Below are 18,813 nucleotides of genomic sequence, written 5' to 3' on the forward strand. Positions count from 1 at the left end.
AATTTTGTTTTTCATGAAATTTTCTTCTAGCCGACTTAAATTTTTTTTTCTTTCGTTATAGTCAAAAAGGAAAAAAAGTAAATTTAAACAAAATATGCCAATAACATATTCACAATGAATTAAATCACTTTACCGTGATGTGTTAATTAGTCGTGGTAGTGATGATAATTCTAAGAAATAAAGTAATATTAACCTTTTTCATTATAAATTCCATACATATATCTATATTATTAAAACTGAAAACTTTTTGGTACTGTCTGGAAACATAAATAGCAGTATAAATGAGAATTGTTTGGAAGCATAGATAACAATATAAAAAAAACGTATAGTCTCATTTTAGTAATTTTATTTATAATGTATTACATTTATTGTCACTTAATTTTTCACTCCATATAATTATTTTACTGAATAAAAAACTCTTTCTATCATACTTAATTTAGCCAAACACATAGAAATAGTCATTTTTATTAGTTTATAAAATCAGTTAGACATGAACATTGGCTATCCATTTAGGTACAAATTTTTCTTTACAGGTATCGTTTTTTTTTTGAAATTAAGTTCCGCTTGAATATTATAAATTAATGTGTGGGTTTTCAGTTGGATCCTTCTGGTTCTGGATGAGTTCGGTTTTGATGTATAAGAACCTAATAATATCTAAATACCAAATGTATCTGAAACGGATTCGGATATTTGTACCAAAAATAACCATACTAACTGATTCGGTTCAGATCTTTTGAATACAATTAGTTATATTAAGATCCGTTTAAAATATATAACACTAATTATGAAAAATAGTCATCAATATATAAAAATGTAAGAACTGTTATGAAATAACTTATAATTTATAGTATCGAGAAATTTAAATAAGAGTAGAATTCAATACCCGTAGGAAGCAAATAACACTAATATAAGTGAGAGAGTTTATTATAAGGAAGAAGAAGAAGATGTAATGCTGTACAAAAGAGTGAGATGAGTGATGGTATTTATAGTGAGCAACAATACATAAAATATCAAAGATGGTGCTTGATTTGGTAAATGAGTGGGAGATCATAGTGCTTGATGAGTAGATGATCATAGTGCTTGAGTTGGTAAAGGAGTGGAGGATCATTTCAAAGTTTATCTTATAACACTCCCCCTTGATCATCCATCTTGTATTAAATTAAGTTTCATAACACTCCCCTTGGGGACCGGTGTCACTCTCCGCTCTCGCTTAACGTCTTTGTTGCCTCGTTAAAAACTTTTCTAGGAAAACCCAATGGGAAAAACCATAGTTAGGTAAAAAGAGTACAACTACGTAAGCTCCCCCTCGATTGAGCAGTCATAGATCCTTCTGATGACGCATTCCAATGTTATGGACATGTTTTCTGAATACCGAAGTAGGAAGTGCTTTTGTGAAGAGGTCGGCTGCATTGTCGCATGATCGGACATATCTTACTTCAATCTCTTGGTTCTTCTCGAGCTCGTGAGTGTATGAGAAGAACTTTGGATGTATATGTTTTGTTCTATCACTTTTGATATATTCTTCCTTCGTTTGAGCAACACATGCCGCGTTATCTTCATATAGAATAGTTGGCCCCGTACTTTTGTCAATCCCACTACTTGAACAAATGTGTTGGCTTATTGATCTTAGCCATACACATTCTTTACTTGCTTTATGGAGTGCGATGATTTCAGCATGATTTGAAGAGGTAGCCACAAGCGTTTGTTTCTGAGAACGCCAAGATATAGCAGTGCCTCCGATCGTAAAAACATATCCTGTTTGCGATCGGGCTTTGTGTGGATCTGAAAGATATCCTGCATCTGCAAAACCAACCATTTGACCATTTGAATCTTTAGGGTAAAATAAGCCTAAATCAATAGTCCCTTGTAGGTAACGAAAGACATGTTTAATTCCATTCCAATGTCTTCGTGTTGGAGATGAGCTAAATCTTGCTAGAAGATTAACAGTGAATGATATATCAGGCCGTGTACAATTTGCAAGGTACATCAACGCTCCAATTGCACTTAGATATGGTACTTCCAGACCAAGTATCTCTTCTTTTTCCTCAGGTGGTCGAAATGGATCACTTTCAATGTTAAGTGATCTAACGACCATTGGGGTGCTAAGAGGAGTTGATTTATCCATGTTAAATCGTTTCAACACTATTTTAGTGTATGTGGATTGATGCACAAATATACCATTTTGTTAATGTTCTATTTGTAGGCCAAGACAATACTGTGTCTGTCCAAGATCTTTCATCTCAAATTCTCCTTTGAGATAGTCTGATGCCTTTTGTATTTCTTTTTGAGTTCCAATAATATTTAGATCATCAACATATACCGCGATTATCACAAATCCAGATGTTGTTTCCTTGATGAAAACACATGGGCATATAGGATCATTCACATATCCTTCTTTTGTTAAATGTTCACTGAGACGATTGTACCACATATGTCCAAATTGTTTTAACCCATATAATGATCTTTGCAATTTTATTGCATATAACTCTTTAGGTTTGGAACTTAATGCTTCTGGCATTTTAAATCCATCAGGGATTTTCATGTAGATATCAGTATCTAATGATCCGTATAGATAAGCTGTAACAACATCCATGAGACGCATCTCAAGATTTTTATCAGCGGCTAGACTCATCAGGAATCTAAATGTGATCGCACCCATTACAGGAGAATATGTTTCCTCATAATCAATACCAGTTCTTTGAGAAAATCCTTGGGCTACAAGGCGAGCTTTATACCTTGTAATTTCATTTTTCTCATTTCGTTTTCGAACGAAAATCCATCTGTACCCAACTGGTCTCACATCTTCAGGTGTGAGTACAATAGATCCAAACACTTTTCGTTTGTTAAGCGAATCAAGTTCGATTTGTATTGCTTCTTTCCATTTATTCCAATCATGTCTCTTTTGACATTCATATATGGATTTCGGTTCTGGATCATCGATATCTTCATTTACCTCACTTGACACGATATATGAGAAAGCATCATCAAGGTCATTTTGTTCATTTCTATTCCATATCCTTTTATTATGGATGTAATTAATAGAAATCTCATGATTATCTTTCGATTCATGATGCTCTGATTCATCAGAGTCCTTATCATTTATTTCTTCCAAAATATTTTCTGCTATTTTGGGTGCATCATATATTTCAGCTTTCTTCTGTTTCCTAGGATTCTTATCCTTAGAACCAGCAGGTCTACCACGCTTCAGGCGTGTTTTTGGCTCTCGTGTGTCATCCTCCTTTTCTTGTTCATTTGGCATTTTGATACGAGCAGGAGCATTTGCAGCTGGTATATGAGATTTAGTTACCGTCTTTGTATCTGCAAATGCATCAGGTAGCTGGTTAGCTATACTCTGTAAATGCATAATTCGTCGAACTTCTAGTTCTGACTCTTTAGTAGGAGGATCAAGATATAACAATGATGGTACACTCCATTTTATATCACTTCCAACATTTTTGTTTTCTCCCCCTAGAACTGGGAATACATTTTCGTCAAAATGACAATCAGCAAAACGTGCTGTAAAGACGTCACCAGTCTGTGGTTCTAGGAAATTGATGGAGAATCACAACCAACATATATTCCCAACCTTCTTTGTGGTCCCATCTTTGTTCGTTGTGGTGGTGCTACAGGCACATATACCGCACAACCAAAGATTCTAAAGTGGGAAATGTTTGGTTCTCGACCAAACGCTAACTGTAGTGGGGAATACTTATGGTATGCACTCGGTCTGATCCGAATGAGTGCTTCTGCATGCAAAATGGCATGTCCCCATACATAAGTTGGAAGTTTTGATCTCATGATCAATGGTCTTGCAATCAATTGCAGACGCTTAATTAAAGATTCAGCCAAACCATTTTGCGTATGAACATGAGCAACCGAATGTTCAACTTCAATTCCCATTACCATACAATAGTCATTGAATGCTTGGGATGTGAATTCACCAGCGTTGTCTAGTCTAACTCTTTTAATAGTATAATCAGGAAACTGTGCTCGCAGTTTGATTATCTGAGTTAGAAATCTCGCAAATGCCACATTTCGAGATGATAATAGACAAACGTGTGACCATCTACTGGATGCGTCAATTAATACCATAAAATAGTGGAATGGTCCACATGGTGGATGTATCGGTCCACATATATCACCTTGAATTCTTTCAAGGAACTTTGGTGATTCTTTATCGATTTTGGTTGGCGATGGCCTTACGATCAATTTTCCTAGAGAACATGCAACACATGTCATTTTATTCCCTTGAGAAATCTCCTGGATTTTCAATGGATGACCATGTGAAATTTCTATGATTTTACGCATCATTGTAGTGCCTGGGTGGCCAAGGCGTCATGCCATAACGTGAACTCTTCTGGGTTCCGTTTTACTACCTGATTTGATTCGATCTCATCGATATAAGTATGATGTAATCCCGAAGGAAGTTCTGGAAACTTTTCCAATATGTGTTTTCTGCCACATTTTTCAGAAATTACATACATGTATTTCTTTCCATCCTCGGTTGCAGACTGAGTATCATATCCGTGAAGATATATGTCTTTAAAACTCAACAAATTCCTTTTAGAACTCGGAGAATATAAAGCATTATTTATGGAAAATTTTGTTCCATTCGGCAAATTAAAGTTTGCTTTACCAGTTCCTTCAATCACGTCTGCAGGACCTGACATTGTATTGACGACAATTCTTGTCGGTTTTATATCAGAGAAATATCTCTTTTGTCTCAGAATAGTGTGCGTTGTTCCACTATCTGGTATGCATATTTCACGAATCCGTTTCTTGGATTTTACTTCATTAGTATTTTGATCCATTTCTGAAATTATCATAAACATTAAATAAAAGTAAAACGTGAAATTTATTCATTGATTATATAAAGAAAACACACAATAATTATACATATATTGTTGTTAAAACAACATTATTCTTTGAAAACATAATTATTATACATTACAAATGAGGACTATTCAGTAGTCTTATTAGAAACATTTCCGTACTCTTCAAGAGTATTCTAGTCCAGCTCAATTGCGAAATCAGAGGATTCAAGGTATGATGTCCCTTCAACGTTTTCCGTGAGGTTCACCTCTTTAGCCTTTCCTTTTATGGATTCTTGATACAACTTGCACAAATGTGGGGGAGTACGACAGGTACGGGACCAATGTCCTTTACATCCACATCTGTAACATACAGTCTCACTTTTCTTTGTGGTATCCTCTTCGGTTTCTTTGCCTTTATGAGGTTGTTCAGATCTAACCCATTTGTTAGATCTAATACTTTTAGGATAGTAAGGCTTTCCACGTTTGTTGTTGAAACGCCGACCACGACCTCGGTTGGTATGGTTTCTCCTTCCCGAATATTATACCGCCGTAGCATTCACTTCGGTAAATGCCTTGGCTCCCGTAGGTCGGGAATTATGGTTTTTGATTAGTAACTCATCGTTCTTTTCAGCCAACATGAGTGTTACCATCAATTCAGAAAATTTGGTGTACCCACATTTTCTGTAAATTCGGGATAAGACGTTGTGTTCTTTGTGGAAAGTATTGTATGTCTTGTCAAGCATTTCTGCTTCGGTGACAGGGTTACCACAATATTTTAATTGTGCAACTATCCTCAAGATAGTGGAATTGTAATCTCTAACCCTTTGGAAATCCTGAAACCTCAGGGTTTTCCACTCTTCAAGAGCGTGAGGGAGATTGATTTCCTTCTGATTATCGAATCTGTCTTTCAAGGCTTGCCATAGTACGGCTGGGTCCTCAACGTCCCCATAGTCGTGAGTTAGATTCTCATCTAAATGCTTCTGCAGGAAGATTATCGCTTCGGCTATATGCTCGGGTGGCGATTTGGTACCTACTTTTATCGCTTCGGTTATTTTTTTTATTACAAGATAAGGTTTCACATTTGTGACTCATCTGACATAATTTTCGCCGGTTATTTTCAGAGCCGGGAACTGGAGTTTCTCGACGTTTACCATTTGTATTTCTAAAACACAAAATAATAATTTTATTAGAACTTCATAATTTAAAAACCGTTTACATTAATCATACAAGCAATTACAAGGAGAAGCGATGTAAATAAAATTAAACCAATATTCATCTTAAATTCACTAGGAGTAAATTCTCCAACGAATAAACCATAAATAGAAACACAAATAAAAATGGCACATAAAAACAAAAGTGCGCGAATCATCTTTCTTGAAATGAAAAATCGGAGGAGAGCGATTTGAAATTTTTGAGAGAAGATGAAATGTTTTGGATGATGAAATGGAGTGAAAATGAGTTGTATTTATAGATGAAAATCACTGTTCATGACCGTTGGAAAAAGGGTAAAAATTTGAAAATTTTTCTTTCTGACCGTTGGGGTTAAATCGAGTGCACCGAAAATCAGTCTGAAAATATCGTATTAAACGATCAATCAAATCCATAAAATTTCATAAAATTTTGATAAAAATAAAAATTATGGTGAATAAATATTTTTTGTTATGATAATAAATTATGCGACGGCTCAGCCGGTCAATGCAGAATAATAAATAAATTATACGGCGGCTCGGCCGACCAATTAGCAATAAACAAAATATAAGGCGGCTCAGCCGACCAGTTAACAACAAACAGAAAATAAAGGCGGCTCGGCCGTCCAGTTAACAACAAACAGAAAATAAAAGCGTCTCGGCCGTCCAGTTAACAATAAATAGAATATAAGGCGGCTCGGCCGACCAATAAATTAATTAAAATATTAATAAATAATATAGGCGGTATTCCGGCCATTATAACATAATATAAATAATAGTACATGCGGTGTACCGACCATTATAGCAGGGTATATATGATACAATAAATTTTACCGAATTGCAGAACGATCGTGCTGATAACGTGTTATGAAATAACTTATAATTTATAGTATCGAGAAATTTAAATAAGAGTAGAATTCAATACCCGTAGGAAGCAAATAACACTAATATAAGTGAGAGAGTTTATTATAAGGAAAAAGAAGAAGATGTAATGATGTACAAAAGAGTGAGATGAATGATGGTATTTATAGTGATCAACAATACATAAAATATCAAAGATGGTGCTTGATTTGGTAAATGAATGGGTGATCATAGTGCTTGATGAGTAGATGATCATAGTGCTTGAGTTAGTAAAGGAGTGGAGGATAATTTCAAAGTTTATCTTATAACAAGAACCAATATTTGCGTGAGTGCGTGGATCAATCCCTAGTTATACTTTAAAATATCTATGTATCTATATATGTAAAGTACAGTTTGCTTCACTCCTCCTAGACTGTTCACGCCGTCTTCCACGTCAATAAGTTGGGAGACATCGTGACGACACATGTCTCAGCTGTGCGTTTGTTTCATTTACGTGATTTGTAATCTTTTTTTTGGGCTTAGTGGATTACTTCCATATATTTGGGCTTCCAGTATGTGTTACCTAATATCAGCCCATTGAGAATTCATTCACCATCTTCGTCGCCAACATTGAGAAAAACCCTAATCTCTTTCTCTTCCTCGAGCCGTGGATCTGAGTAACAGAGTCACCGTACTTAAAGAAGAAGCCATTAAACCTTGCATTCAATCTCTATTAACTCTCTCATTACTTCAAAATCTCTGTATTCTTCAGTTTTTTCGTGATCTCAAACCTATAAATAGGCACCTCCGGCTTGATGGTTCCCACAGATTAATCTGTCTTTTCCACACGATTTACAAAAATAATCCTCCAACAACGATGGCCGCATCCCAGATCTCTTTCGGAGTTGAAGCCAGGGCATTAGTTGGCGAGATGGATCTGCTGTCGAGAGAATAAAAATGATTGAGTCATCGGCTGGGGTTCGTATAGATTCACACGAGTCGAGACGCAGATCGGTGGTGGCTGTGGTTGTCGTGGTGGTTGCTGAAGAAGGCTGAGGATGGAGAGGAGAAGGTAGAGTCGTAGACGAAGCCAACTCCAAGGACGGAGAAGACGACAACGGGATGACTTTAGAGTAAGCACCGCATAAACGACCGAACGGTGATTGGGAACGAAGCACATGGCCGGTTGATTTGGTACAAGACGAATTGATCACCTTTGTTTTTTTTTAGATATTTGAAAGTCAAAAAATAAAATTTGAAGAAGAGAGGAGGAAGAAGAAAGAAAGAGGTCGGAATGGCTAATCCATCCCCACAAGCCTTTCAATTCTCTAGTCACCACTATCTTTGTTTTGAACAGAAGCTTGAGCTCCAAATTTAGACTATGTCAACAATTTGATACCGAGAAACGCAAATGTTTTTTTTTTTTAAGTTATAGCAGATTTTATAATAAACTAAATCTTCAACTTGGTTTAATTTAAATTACACGAACAAAATTCCTATGTAATTGACGTTCCCATACCGGTTAATTTCATGGTACGGGTTTAATTCATGCTGAAAAGGTTGTAAACATCGTACAGTCTAAATTAACAAATTAAAAGTCATGGTAATAAAACCCATTTCCAAAATCGAGGGAGTTGTAAAAAGTTTTAAGTCAGGATTTTCGATTTAGAGTAGAAGGAGAGAAAATGAAGGAAATTATATATATGTTATGAATATTAATGGATGTCCATCATATACCCATAAGCTCATGTTATAAAAAGTTCTAAGCCCTAATTTTGTATTCCTATATAAGATATCGTCGTCTACGGACTAATAATAAGAATAACCGATTTTCTCTTTCTTTCTATTCATTATCAGTACACTCTAACCCTAGCTACCTAAAAAAAACCCTTGCCGTCAAAGAAAAAAAAAGGAAGAAGTATAGAGTCAACTACCTAAAAATTTCGTTAGACAAAATACCGAAAATAATTCTTAAATTGTCTAACGGCATATATTTTATAACATATATATATATAATATAAATACAAAACAAATAACAAAAATTATAGGAAAATTTCGGCATAGTCCGGCCGACCTTAGCATATAGTATAAAATGATGTCCACCCGTACACGGGAGATACACGGTAAGTAAATAAAATGGAACGTAATTGTTAAAATGGTAAAAAAACTCTTCTCTGTTTCATCTTCCTCCTTGAAAACAAATCGTCATATCCCCAAAGAAGACTGCCCCACACGATGTATATCTACTTCAGTCAATAAAAGCTCCAATCACACATACATGTGTATATAAACAATACTCATCCACGCACACTCTTTTAACGTCCTCCTCTTTCACTTTTTACTCAAATCAGAACAGAACCAATCATGAGATTCAGATCTCTGATCTCTCTCCTCTTCCTCCTCTTCTTCACTTCCTCCGCTTACGCTCGACTCGTCTCCCTACATCCATCTTCCACTGATCTCATCTCCGATGGAGTCAACGGCGAACCTCTCATCAACTCCAGATCGATCATCAAAACTGTGGTCTCTGCCGAAGAGGAAGCTTGTGAACAGACATATGGGTTCATGCCGTGCACTAAAACAGCGCTTGGGAACGTTTTCTTGATCTTGGTTTATGGGTTTCTCATGTTCACGGCGGCGACGTATCTCTCCGCCGGAAGTGAGCTTTTGCTCGAGATCTTGGGTCCTGGAATCGTCGGTGGTTTGTTTTTACCGATGCTCGGAGCTCTTCCCGACGCTATGCTGATCATGGGTATAGTGAAAATGTTCTTCCTTTTAAAAACAAATAAAGTTTGGATCTTTCGAGATTAGATTCCGACAAGTCCTTTGCGAGTTGTGTCAGAGAAAGACAGATTCTTGTCTGAATTTTGAAAAATAAAAAAATTGAATCTTTGTTAGGTTATGTGGATCAGATAGTGAGTGACTATGATACTTTGATGGTAACTGATGAACTTGTCACAAAAAGAGAATCTTTTATTTTCTTGTGTCAATAAAACTTTTTTTTGGGTGAAGTGTTGACCTTTGCTCTTTTTTTTATTTTCTTGATTGGTCGTGAATCTTAAGTATGTGTTGGTGTTTTGTTTCAGTGTCTGGACTTTCTGGAGACGCGGCAACTGCACAAACCCAAGTCTCTGTGGGAATGGGTTTGCTCGCTGGCTCCACTGTTATGCTTCTCACTGTCATCTGGGGAACTTGCACTGTTGTTGGCAAGTGTGACCTTCGTGATTCCATTGCTGTAAATAACCAAGACACTAAAGGCTTCCATCTTAAAGGTGCCGAGAAAGTGTCTTATGTAACTTTGATCGTTGATGAACACAAAGAAAGTGTTTTATTGCTTTATTATGTGGGTTACTTACTGTGTGTGTGTGTTTGTTTGTTTACTTTTGTGTTTGTAGATTCTGGTGTAACTGTTGATGTTTGGACCAGCTATGCTGCAAGAATAATGGCTATATCGGTTATTCCGTTCATCATTGTCCAGCTTCCACAGATGTTGGACTCAACTTCTGGAAGACATTTGGCTTTGTTGGTTGCTCTTATCCTCTCGGTTCTTATGTTGATCTCATACTGTGTATATCAGGTACATAGCCAGTAGACTGTCTCTTTGTTTTCCGCTTTTCTCCATCTTGTTTATGAGATTTATTCTTCACTGTATGATGATTATCTAATAGGTCTTCCAACCATGGATCCAAAGGAGACGGCTTGCTTTTGCAAAGCACAAGCATGTTATATCAGGAATCTTAAGGCATTTGAAACAACATGCTTTGGGAAGGCTTCTTGATGATGAAGGTCAGCCTGATGAACATGTCATTCGAAGGTAAGTCAAATGGAGAGAGTACAAAAAGTTCTTTTAGAATTTCACAATAGGCCTGGGTGTTTTTACTCTAAACCAAAATCCGATTGGAACCCTTATAAAAATTATCCTAATGGGACTTAAGAGTTAGGTACTTTGGGGCTTTGGTACAATACGAACCAAACCGAAATCTGAACTAGGATCCGATAGTATCCGAAATTATCCAAAATTAGTTAAATATTTATATAGATTTTAAGTTAATTTAGACATTTATAATATTTTAAAGATTTATTAACTCAACCCGACCCGGGAATGGGAATATAGTTCCGATCGACTCGAGCAAAATTACTCAATTTAAATGTTTCCTAACTAGCTTGGCTCAACCCATCATTTTGGTGCATTCCGCTAGACTAGAGCCATAATCCTTGAGTATCGTTTATCTGTTTATTACTTCACTTGGTTACACCAGTGCTTGAAGTTTTATCTGTTAATATTAGGTTGTTTGAGACAATTGATGCAAACAAGGACGGACACTTGTCAGCAGCTGAGCTTAAGGCGCTTATCATTGGAATCAGCTTTGAGGATATAGATTTAGATAAGGACGATGCTGTGGGCAAAGTTCTCCAAGATTTTGACAAGACTCTTGATGAGCAAGTTGATCAAGAAGAGTTTGTCCGTGGGATTAAGCGTTGGCTTATTCAGGCAATGGGAGCTGCTGGTCCATCTGGTCCTGGTGCTGGTCCTAGAACAATGAAGTACCTGGACCATTTCCATGTGGTAAGAAAGACAGAGAGAGAGACACTGTTGATACCCTATTTTAAAACCTCTATTGAACTAACTTTGTCTGTGTCTTGTGCAGCAAACAAAGAGAGAGCATGCTCTCTTGGGAGACGATGACAATGGTGAGAATGATGAGGAGTCAGGGGAGGTTGCAGATCCTAAATGGGTCACCATTAAAGCAGCTTTGTTGCTACTCTTAGGAGCAGCCATTGCTGCTGCGTTTGCTGATCCTTTAGTGGACACAGTTAACAACTTCTCTGCAGCTACAGGGATCCCATCTTTCTTCATTTCCTTCATAGCTTTGCCTTTAGCCACCAACTCAAGTGAAGCAGTCTCTGCCATCATCTTCGCCTCTCGCAAAAAGATCAGAACAGCTTCCTTAACTTTCTCCGAGGTCTATTTAGTGAACTGAAAACCATCTCTCTGTCTCATTATACTTATTACTTGGTGTTTGTTTTGCAGCTATGTGGTGGAGTGACAATGAACAACATTCTCTGTCTCTCGGTGTTCTTAGCGATCGTTTACCTAAGAGGACTAACGTGGAATTTCTCATCAGAAGTGTTGGTGATTCTCATAGTTTGTCTGGTGATGGGAGGTTTTGCTAGCTTCCGCACAACGTATCCTCTTTGGACATGTTTCATAGCATACTTGCTTTACCCATTCTCTTTGGGTCTGGTTTATATTCTGGATTACTGGTTTGGCTGGGCGTAGTTCAAAAGGTTTGGTGACAAGAGTTGAGTTTGTTAGTGGCGTGTTTTGTTTTTATTTCTCTCTTGATGTTATGGATTTATGAGTGAATAACTTGAAAGTTCAGTTCCTGAGATTTGTCAGTGATGATGGTTGTTTGAAATACTCACTATTAACAAATAAAGATATATTATCCTTCTCATTTCTTTGGTGTACAGTAATATTATTCTGCTACCCTATGTTACATGGAAACGGAAGCGGGTACGCGGAAGCGGGTACGCGGAAGCGTATGGAAGCGCAGAAGCGAGATTTTTTGAAAAATTAGGAAGCGGGTACGTATTGGAAGCGTATATCCATATGTATGTATATATATGTGTATATATATATATATATTAAAATATAAGATTTTTTTTAAAAAAATTAGGACTAAAAATTATATGTTATAAATTTAAATAAATTATTTATTCATTTGTAATAATTTTGTAATGATTTCATATTAAAACTGTGAAAATAGACATAAATTAAGTTTAAAAGAAATTATTATATTAATTATTGTTAATGCTTCATAAATAAGTGACACAATATATTTGAATATATGATATATGTTTAATAAAAACTTCAATACATAAAGATAATTTATAGTATTAATTTTAATATTTATATATTTATATCCTCTCTATTCATTACTATTAAAATTTTGATTTTACAGAAATTAATAACTACGATTATATTTTTATTGATATTCAACCTTGTATTTTTTTTTAAAGAACGGAAGCGTAATTCCAAAACGGAATCATAAGCTTCCAACGTGTTTTTAAAATGAATATTTTGGAAGCGATTTGGAAGCGAGATTCCGTAAGCTTCCACAAGGTTCTGATTCCGATTCCGGTTCCGAAGCGAGAAGCGGACGTCCGATGAAGCTTCCGTGCAACGTAGCTCCTACCTTTTTATCCATTCTTTTCTTATTCATGGATGTTGTAAAGAAAAAAAGAGAGTAGATTTTACTTGTAATGTCTCACTCATAGCTTGAGATGAGATTGAAACAATCAATGGTTGGCTACTGCTACTAATGTACATAAGTACTAGATGTTTTCCCCGTAGGTTTAATAATTTTACAAAACAATTGTAAGTATATATATTATAACTTCAAAAAAACCAATAAAATAATTTTTTTTTATGTTTTTGAAATATTTATTAATCAATTAAATATTAAAAAAATTATATGCAATACATTCTTTTTATTTTGATAAAATATATTTTATTACGTAAAATAAACTTGAAAATATTAATATATACATAAAACTATATACATGGGTTTATATTTATTTTTAAAATATTATGATGTACTATATAGAATCGTTTTAGATAATGATGATTATAAAATTAATGAAATTCGTTTTAAATTTATGGGTAACTATATATTATGTGAAATATATATTAAAATAGAATCTGTTTAATATTATTAAATTAAATATAATATAAACAAAAATATAATATTTTAATATTATTTATTATTACTAAAATAATATTTTAATTACGATATTAACATAAGATTTTTTTTAGTTATTCTCAAGATAATGATAAATTATGAGTTAAACCACTCAAATTATTTATTAAGATTAATAATTTGATCATAAAATATGACTAAACCTAAAATTATGGAGAGTATGACATTTAATAATTAATTAAATATTAAATTTTATACACAATAAATTTTTATATTTTAAAATATCTTTTATTAAGTGAAATAGACTTGAGCACACTCATATATACATTAAATTACATACGTAGATTTATATTTATTTTTATAATATTATAATGTAAAAAAATTTGGATGATATAAAATAGAATCTTTTAAGATAATCATGATTATAAAATTAATGAAATTCGTTTTTAAATTTATGGGTAATTATATATATATATATATATATATATATATATATATATATATATATATATAGAATCAGTTTCATATTACTAAACGAAATATAATATAAACATATATAATATTTTAATATTACTAAACTAAACATTTTAACTATGGTATTATCATTCAAACTTTTTAATTATTCTCATGCTAAAAAAAATTATCAGCTAAATCACTAAAATTATTTATCCAGAAAATTCACTTCTATAGAAAGACCTCACAATCCTATTCAACGAATCTGAAATCTAATTTTGTTCGTGTGGAATATGAATGATCTTGAAATCGGGAAAGCATATCTGCAGAGTCTCTCTCCTCTCTAATTCAATTGCCTAGCTTGACAAAGCATGAGGGTCCTTAATCATGGCGATCAAATCTTTGAACTCTGGCATGTCGAATGTTGAAGCATACTCTCTATCGTAGTGCTTCCACTTTTGAATGCAAGGCAAACTTTCGTCGTTGATAATTTAGTGTCTCCATAAGCTGAACTTTTTCCAAGCTGTCCATCTAAACCCATCTACATCCGTTGAACTGAGCTGTGGATGTCCATGACCCATCTATCATACATATATTATCCAAGCTTAAGACTTGGGGTTCCTCATTATTATGATCTTGTGGACTAGGAGGAACCATCTCGTTTGCATTGAACCATGTTTGACATTCACTTTGTGCATAATGTACTAGCTCCAATGGATCCCTGTCTATTCTCTTAAGAGCTTGTCATTTCGGGCCTTCCAAATATACCAGATAATCCAGGGATAAGGGTCTCTATCTAATTTTGGTTCGACAATGATGTTATTTCTCCATAATAGATAGTCCATATTGGCATAAATACTCGGTACCAGAAAGATATATGGACTTGTTGGTGTCGCCGATTGTGACCAAGCTTATAGAGCTGGTGGACATTCAAAGATGGCATGAGTAACAGACTCTTCTTGTTCTCTGCATCGTGGGCAATAGTTATCACATCTCATATTTCGCCGATTCAAATTCCTCGTTACTGCCACATGACATGTTATCAATTGCTATATAAGATGACATATCTTCCGAGGCGCTTTTATCTTCCAAGAAAAGGCTTGCAGTTTAGTACCTCCTTCTCTTCCTCGGTCATCAATAAGTTCTGGGCTACCCAGTATCCAGATTTAACAGTGTATTGGCCATTCTTAGTGTATGTCCAACATAATGTGTCATAACGACGGGTTGAGCTTATGGCCAAACTCCCTATGAAAGGTATACCGCAAGGGCAACATAATCTTCCAATAGCCGAACATCCCATTCCTTCAATTCTTGATCAATAAAGTCATTGACTATCATGTTTGGGTGTAAAACTGGAGCTAATGGGCAGGCCGGCCTAGCTGGTATAGTGGGGATCCAAGGATCTTTCCACACCTTAACCTCATATCTAGAATGTATGTTCTATCTGATTCCTAATAGAAATAGCTTTCGTGCCGCCGAAATGCTGGGCCACACATAGGATGGGCTGCTTACAAAGATTATTTGCAAAGGCTAACTCATTCTGTAGTATACTCCCCTCAAAACTCAAGCTATTAAGGAATCATGGTATTGAACTAGCCTCCATAGTTGCTTTGTAGTGCCAATCCCGCCTTTATCGCTTAATAAACAGAGTTTTTCTCATTTTACCCAGTGAATTCCTCTCTTTAGGAGATTTGAGCTCTACCAGAATTGTGCAATGGCACCAGAATTGTTCAACTGGTAAAAATGACTCTTTGTGTTACAAAAATATTTCTTTGAAATTATATATTCTAAAACTTTCATCATTCCATTAGTTGGCATTCTATTTTCTTTAATTCCTTTTATTCATAGCATTCCAAAACTTGAATACTAGTTACAGCCTTAACTTTGATCTTCATCTTCCTAGAAACCTCAGACATACCATCTCCTTTGTAATCACCTTTAAACTCGTTTCGGACACATCACCAAACTACGCGGCGGTTACCTTCTTCAAACCTCCTTCAATTCAGTAGAACACGACCAGAAACCCTATAAAACCCCTAATTCAACCTCAAGCAAAACTTTTATCTTCATCTTCTTCAAATACTCAGAGATATGACCTTCCACGTCGCCTCGGTCAAAAAAATCCTTTATGCATCATCACCTTTATCGTATATGGGAAATCATCATTGAAACCTTCGATTCACAAATCTGGGATGATCTCTTTCATTAATATGAGTAATTAATATATTAAATATTATTAATAAATATCACTGGCATTCATGTAAATACTTGTTTTAACAGAAGGGAACCTAAAAAAAGATGGAAAAATTGCCAAAATGGAACAAAAAAACATAGATGAGTGAATGTAAATTTGGGAAAATTGCTAAATATGACTCAAAACTTGATTTTAAACATAAACATATACCCCAAATTCAATCAAATGCAAAAGTAACCCAAAAGGATAGTGAAAATTTACAACAACCACCTTATGAACAAACAAAAAACATGTATTGAGTTTTACCATTATAACCTTCCGCGTGAGATGACTTATCAGAGAAGACTTCCATAGAAGTCTTCTCGTACAGTAGATATTAAAAATAATTTAAAAATTTTATAAAAAATATTTATACGAGAGAAAAATTGAAATCATATAACTATAAACATTTATAGATGATGTAAATATATATTTACTAAAATTGAATTGTTCGCAACATAGATGAGTGAATGTAGATTGAGTCATGATAGCTTTGGTTTAAGGTTTGGTAACATATACTATAATATTGTTTGTATTTCTAGGGTTAGATTTTGGAATTGTAGCTTTTGAAAAAAAATATACTTTTTGACCTATTTGTGTTTAGTTTTGTGTATATTAAACACTTTATAAGTTGAATTTAAGTTTAATTAGTCAAATGTTTTTTTGCTATTTAGTTAGTTATTTGATTAGGGGTTAGGGGTTTGGAAGACTTTCGGAAGACTTCCTAAGAAGTCTTCTGACATATTCTCGCCTGAATTTTAGTAGAATTTAGGTTTTCTGCCAAAAGTTCAGTAGAATTTAAGTTTTCCGCTTAAATCAAAGTCTTCTAGACGTCTTCCATTAGGTGTTCTCATGAATTAACTTTTAAAAATAATTAATAAATTTTATAAAAAATATTTTGAAAGATAAAAATCAAAATCATGTAATAATAAACATTTATAAATGATGTAAATGTAGTTTAACTAAAATTGATTTATTTTCAACATAGATGAGTGATTATAGATTAAGCCATGATAGTTCTTGGTTTAGGGTTATGTAACACATGTTATAGTATTGTTAGTTGTTTAGGGTTAGATTTTGAATTTTTTTTGTTTTTTTTAATTTGACCTATATGTGTTTACTGACTAATAATAACTTGATTTAAACATTTTTCTTAAGTTTAAAGAAGCGTTTTTGTTTAGATATTTGATAATAAAGTCTGGAAGACTTACAGAAGACTTGGTTTGATAACATATGTTATAGTATTGTTTGTATTTTGGGTTAGATTTTGAAATCTTAACTTAAAAAAAATAATCGACCTACATGTGTCTATTTTGTGTATATTAAACACTTTATAAGTTGATTTTAAGTTTAATGAATTGGTTTTTGCTATTTAGATTGTTATTTGATTTTGTTAAGGTTTGGAAAACTTCTCAAGAAGTCTTCTAACATGTTCCCACCTAATCTTTATTAGAATTTAGGTTTCCCGCCTAAAGCGTAGTCTTCCAAAAGTCTAAAAGACTTCTTGGGAAGTTTTCTCGTAGAAGTAGAAGACTTCTTGGGAAGTCTTCTGTATCGAAAATATTTAACCTAATTAGAATTTTTGTTTCCATGTATAAAGAAAATTTACACATTCTCTTTCTTCCTCTCAAATGGCTACACAAAAAATGTAATGTTTCTCACTCTAAAATTCTCAAACTTCTCTCTAATCTCTTTAAACAACAAAACACCAAATTTTATATTCATTTCTCATTTTTTTCTTATGTCTTCTCACTAATTTATCTTCATTTTCAGGTTTTTCATTATATGGTTTTCATCCTTCACTCTTTCAAATGTAGATCTATAAATTTTGGATATGTATGTTGTGTGTTTTATATCTTAGATTTTAAAAAGCTATAGATTTTAAAAAGTTATAGATTCAACCTAATGTAATTGTTTTGTTTATTATTTAAGCATAAAATTTATATTTTTGAAGTTTTTCTGCTTTTTATGTCATTTGAATATTTTTGAATTGCAGGTTTTTTCAGATCTGAGACAGAAGATTCTCGGTTCCAATGCATTTTATGCAAGAGAACTTCACACGAAGTCTTCTAAAGTCTTCTACCCAAAGTGGTACAAATTTTGAATATGTATTTTGTGTGTTTTATAAGTTACTTTCTATAAAGTTATAGATTCAAGCCAATGTGACTATTTTTTATTATTTAAGCATAAAAAATATTTTTAAAGTTTTCTCTGTTTTGAAACTTTTTGAATGCTTTTGCATATGCAGATTTCTCAGATCTGAGACATACTTTGGAAGACTTCTCAGAAAACTCTTGGAAGACTTCTCAGAAGGCTCTTGGAAGATTCTCCTAAGACTCTCGGAATACTCTCATAAGACTCTCGGAAGACTTCTAGAAAAGTCTTCTAATGCATTTTATGCTAGAAGATTTTCCACAAAGTCTTCAGAACATCTTCTGAAATATTCTGGTCAAAGTGGTACAAATTTTGGATAATGTCTTTATGTATTTTAGATATAGATGTTTAAAAGTTATAGATTAAACCTAGTGTGACTACTTTGTTTATTATTTATAACTTAAATTTATTTTTAAAATTTTCCCTGT

The 18,813-nt window shown here is 34.0% G+C and overlaps 1 protein-coding gene across 1 annotated transcript; it reads left to right on the plus strand.

Annotated features, from left to right (window-relative positions):
* The first annotated feature begins 9,027 nt into the window (after nt 1-9,027).
* LOC106391688 (sodium/calcium exchanger NCL) lies at nt 9,028-12,300 on the plus strand. Its single transcript, XM_013832389.3, has 7 exons — nt 9,028-9,593; nt 9,928-10,113; nt 10,237-10,418; nt 10,510-10,655; nt 11,129-11,408; nt 11,491-11,805; nt 11,874-12,300. The coding sequence occupies exons 1-7, from the start codon at nt 9,206-9,208 to the stop codon at nt 12,120-12,122; spliced, it is 1,746 nt and encodes a 581-aa protein (XP_013687843.2). The 5' UTR covers nt 9,028-9,205; the 3' UTR covers nt 12,123-12,300.
* Nucleotides 12,301-18,813: the final 6,513 nt, after the last annotated feature.

Source organism: Brassica napus, chromosome C3 (assembly GCF_020379485.1).
Source record: "Brassica napus cultivar Da-Ae chromosome C3, Da-Ae, whole genome shotgun sequence".
NCBI lineage: Eukaryota > Viridiplantae > Streptophyta > Magnoliopsida > Brassicales > Brassicaceae > Brassica > Brassica napus.

Coding starts and splice junctions, on each gene's coding strand:
- LOC106391688 (XM_013832389.3), top strand. CDS start 9,206: ATGAGATTCAGATCTCTGATCTCTCTCCTCTTCCTCCTCTTCTTCACT. Junction 10,656..11,128: donor GATGAACATGTCATTCGAAG/GTAAGTCAAATG, acceptor TGTTAATATTAG/GTTGTTTGAGACAATTGATG. Junction 11,806..11,873: donor CTTCCTTAACTTTCTCCGAG/GTCTATTTAGTG, acceptor TTTGTTTTGCAG/CTATGTGGTGGAGTGACAAT.